The sequence below is a fragment of the Syzygium oleosum genome, unplaced genomic scaffold (assembly GCF_021117445.2).
Source record: "Syzygium oleosum isolate NSW1041296 unplaced genomic scaffold, Sole_v2.1 Sole_v2.02, whole genome shotgun sequence".
In the NCBI taxonomy this organism is placed as follows: Eukaryota; Viridiplantae; Streptophyta; class Magnoliopsida; order Myrtales; family Myrtaceae; genus Syzygium; species Syzygium oleosum.
The window spans coordinates 11,405,687-11,410,194 of NW_026607486.1; the positions used below are offsets into that span (position 1 = coordinate 11,405,687).

Genomic DNA, 4,508 nt, shown 5'->3' on the forward strand with positions numbered 1-4,508 from the left:
ACTTTGTTGAACCAAGTCAACGAATGAAATAACTACAAGTTCTTCTAGCTATTCTCTGGTGTGTTTCGGAAAAATTATGGACCACATACTGGTCGATCCCCTTACGACGGAAATGCGACTATCAAGAATCACAGCGAGAAATAAATCATTGTCTCTACCAAGTAGGTAATCTTCTCTCGATATGCTTGCTCATTTCCATTTGTTAGCGAAAGAAAAGTATGTAATTTGGATGAAACCGTAGATGTCCACTATGCTCCAAAAGTCGCTTCCAGCATCATATAACAAGAATCTCAGCCTCCAGAAATATTTGGGTGCAGCATTGGAGGTGGATCCGTTAGATACCGGTTTCATCAACTATTCTGAGCCGAGTGAGTGCTTTTTGTTTTTTTTCAGACGAGACAAACAAAAGGGTCATCAACATCCTCCTTCCTTGTGCTTCCCTTGTTCTCTAAGCCATCATTATTTGTCAATATTCCCCCATCCAAATATGTGTTTCTATATAAGTAATTACTGAATTAAAGCATTGGAAATCACAAGGCAGAGAAAGCAACATTCGAACAGGATTGTCTTAATGTTACGCACATATAAGTAGCGAGCGCTTCCTTTGTTTCCCATCAGTCCTGCTGAAGCAACACTCTACAGGTCTAAGACTAGGAATCCTGGAATTGATTTTCCTTTAAACTACAAAACTCTCAACAGAGCTTAAGCATGATGAGCCCCAAGAAGCTACTCAAGGTGGCAAGGAAGTGGGAAATATCAGCCGCTTCAAGCAGAAAAAGAATTGCCCACACTGGAGCTAGAGTGGAGTCGAATTCTACCTCATCAGTGACAGAAAATGGCCACTTCGTCATCTACATGGCTGATGGAAGCCGTTTCATGGTTCCTTTGAAATGTCTCAGCAGCAACATCTTTCAAGAGCTCTTCAAAATGTCCGAAGAAGAGTTTGGTTTGTCAAGTGATGGCCTGATCGTCATGCCCTGTGATGCAGCTTCTATGGAGTACGTAGTATTGCTCGTCCAAAGACACATCGCTAAAGACATAGAAAAAGCTTTGCTAAACTCTGTTGCATTCTTCAGATGCTCAGCTGCCTCTCTGCATAGCAAATATGCAGAAGGAGTTCTAGTTTGTGGTCAGTAAAGAAAAAAGCTGTGATGTGTTATACGTAAATTCCAACAAGTGTACATTTATACAGCAAGACCTCGTGTGAACGAGAATCACTTGTAAATTTGTATGTGGAGAGTTGATGGATGACGTTACAATGAAGATATGTACTTCATGCTTCCACGCTTCCAGCCAGCTTTACAAAATTCGGTAATTTGGAACTAGCTAGAATGGTGCATCTCTTCACAGCATCACATTCATCTGCGTACGTTGTCACAATATTATGGTGTGGTAAGTCCTTGAATGTGGAAGACATTGTGAAACTATTACTACTAGCACGTGATGCCCTTGTATCTTTGAGGATCCGATCTTAATATGTATCCAGTTTTAGTGTCGAAATCATCAACAACAATGAAAGTTAAAAGTGATAGGAGTTAGCTAACTTTGTTAGCATGAATATATGCATCCATTGGGCGGTATGGTATTCCAATTAGATGAATTTTTCTGATATCTATTTGCAGCGAAAACAGACAACATCTGGGATCAATTCCTTCATAAAAGAATATAGTGCCCCCTATAAAGAAATGCACGTGGGCAATAAGCTCAGCTTACTTTGCCCCAGGAGAGGCCATAGGATAGAGTAGAACCGAGATGCTGCTCCGGACCCGGACGGACTAGTCAATGGTCAATGCTAAGTTGTCTGGCCTAACCTCGTTCATTGAGCTCTTAGTTTTTATCCTGGTGGTTCTATCCCCCGAACTTGATGCTAAGTGTTGTCCCCCGTACTTTAAAATAGATGCTACTAGAAACTTGTCTGGGTACATATCAAGATGACTTAATGTTAAGACACATAACAGAAACTTTTAACATCGGGTCCTAGTTAATCTATTCTAAGACTATTAAAAAAGTTCAACGCTCCTACCTAAATAGCATTAGTTTTCACATTATTGAGCTACATAATGTTGATTTAGATTGATATATATATAATTTGGAAATTGGTATTCTGGTGTGCAGGTTGATTTAGCGGTCTTTGGAAATGCATAATGGGGGATGATTCTGATGGTACCAAAAAGTTGACTAGCAATTCATTTGGCCTGCCACACATTAGAAACTTGTTTTGGGTCATCAATCGTTTGTTTTTTTTGGCTATTGAAGGGGACACTGTTGTTGGGATGGCTGACACGGTTGAAGTGTATTATAATGTTTGATATTTTGATTCGTAACCAGTTTCTGTTTAGAGCAAATAACTTCATGCTAATGAGATCATGTTTATCTTTCCATGAGCACTAATCCATACTAAGATTAGTATTGCATTGCCTGAATGGTGAAAAAAGTTACTAGCTGTTAATTTCTGGATGTGTTCTATTGTAGTTGGTCCTTATTTGCATTAACACTGCACAACGATTTGATGGTTTCGAGAAAATAAGTGATGGCTTGAAGATTTTCAGTATAAACTCATGTCTTCTGTCTGGGGAGCATGATGCAGCGCATATTATAATTCCACAATCTTCCAACTCATCCTTAGATTCATCTGTGCGAAATGTAGTGGATTTGCAGTTGATTATTCTTTATGAGTGATACTATTGGCCATATGACAAAGATTATAGACTAGTCCGATATGCCCATTTTCTGTTCACGGCATTTTGGCTCAATAAACATTGGTCATTCTCACAAAGATTCAGACAAAAAGAGTTGGTTGTTATAGAGTTTATTCTACATTTCATGGTAAAGTTTTTTATCTAACGAAAAGTAGGTTTGATCATGTTGAAGTTTTCAGAAGTATCTCGACTTTCTAATATGATATTAGTGCTCGGTAGAGGAATTTTTAACTTACACGGACCATACCTCGGTTAGCTTGGAAGTTGGAAGTGGTCAATCTGAATCACTCTATTAACGGTCTTCGCAGAACACGATCAAAGAATTGGTTTTGAACGAACCAATCGGGAACAAGAAGATAAGTTCACCATTATTCGGGTGATAACAACTAAAGCAACATACAGACACTCTTCCAGTCCAGTCACATCAAGTCTAAATATGACAAAGTTCCAACAGAAAATATTTTATCGGTGATGACAACAGAGATGGTAAAAATAAAGAGATTCATCCGTGACTTTAATTCTTGCGCTTCTCCATGAGCTTAGTACTTTGATTACAATATACAACTACCTCTCAGTCCTCAAACAAAACAACAAAAGTTCTGTTATCATGCACCTTTATGCTCTCCTTTTCTTTTTTCTCTGTATCTGCTGACTAAATTAGAATATTGGAGAGTGACTATGTAAACACCTAGGCCATATCACCAATCTTTTGGTTTTGTAGATATCACCACTACACAACAAATTCACCTCTTTTCAAGCTTCTCAGGTCTTCCACCTATAAAACTAACTTACTACCACGCCTTCCATAGAACATGTCTCAGTTCCGATCTCGCTAAAATATTCTTTCTTAACCTCATGCGAAATTTTCTTAAGCATGATTGTCACCAAGAGGCTCCTCAAAGTAGCTAGGAATTGGCAAAAGATCACTGCCACTGAAAGAAAAAGAATTCCTCATCCAAAAACAAGAAGATCTTCAAATGTAGACAATCGCAGAATGTTAAGTGTAAGAGATAAAGGGTAACTTTGTAATCTATAGCAATGACAGAAGCCGCTTTGCCATCCCCCTGGCATGTCTCAATACTCTTGTTTTCCGAGAGCTGTTTAGAATGTCCGAAAAAGAGTATGGACCATGAAGCGATGGACCCATCATTATGCCATTTGATGCGGCAGTTTTGGAGTACACCATTGTACTACAAAATGGTCAAGGTGAAGATTCACAGAGAGCTTTGCTTGATGCAATTTCTTCTTGTCACCGCTCATTGTCTGTTTCTTTGTATCAAGGCTACATCGGTCAACATTTAATTGCTCATTATTAGTTTGGAGACATTTTTGTATTTTGTAAATTAGTTTGCAATGAAGGACATCTTATGACTGTATCAGTTTCACTTCAAAACTTCTGCAGATCTCCTGATCTGGAGATAGCATTAGTCAAAAAATCTATAATGAGTCATGTAAAGTGAAAATTGTTCAAGAAGTCATAAACCTATCGTACGGTGACTAATTTGGTCCTAAATTCTCAATTCAATGGGAAGATATACCATACATTTTCTTTCTGAGACATCATCATCTGCCCGAAAAAGAAAAGTATTCTTTATGTCCTACTGGTGGAAAAAGTTTCATTGATCGGTGGTCTTATACTTTATTCTTGAAGTTAAAAAATTGAACATTACCTCATGATGAAGAATCAAATGAGACAAAGCCAAAGATGAGTAGGATGTCTTAAAAATGGTCACTGTTTTCTATCCATAAATAACTCTATATTTTTGTCAATCGTGCTCCGGTGCTTATTGAGAAATGTGATAGATCAGT

At 38.1% G+C, this 4,508-nt stretch overlaps 1 protein-coding gene across 1 annotated transcript; it reads left to right on the forward strand.

Moving 5' to 3' along the window:
- Positions 1-708: 708 nt before the first annotated feature.
- LOC115681515 (auxin-responsive protein SAUR64-like) lies at positions 709-1,137 on the forward strand. Its single transcript, XM_030605480.1, has one exon. The coding sequence runs from the start codon at positions 709-711 to the stop codon at positions 1,135-1,137; it is 429 nt and encodes a 142-aa protein (XP_030461340.1).
- Positions 1,138-4,508: the final 3,371 nt, after the last annotated feature.

Coding starts and splice junctions, on each gene's coding strand:
- LOC115681515 (XM_030605480.1), top strand. CDS start 709: ATGATGAGCCCCAAGAAGCTACTCAAGGTGGCAAGGAAGTGGGAAATA.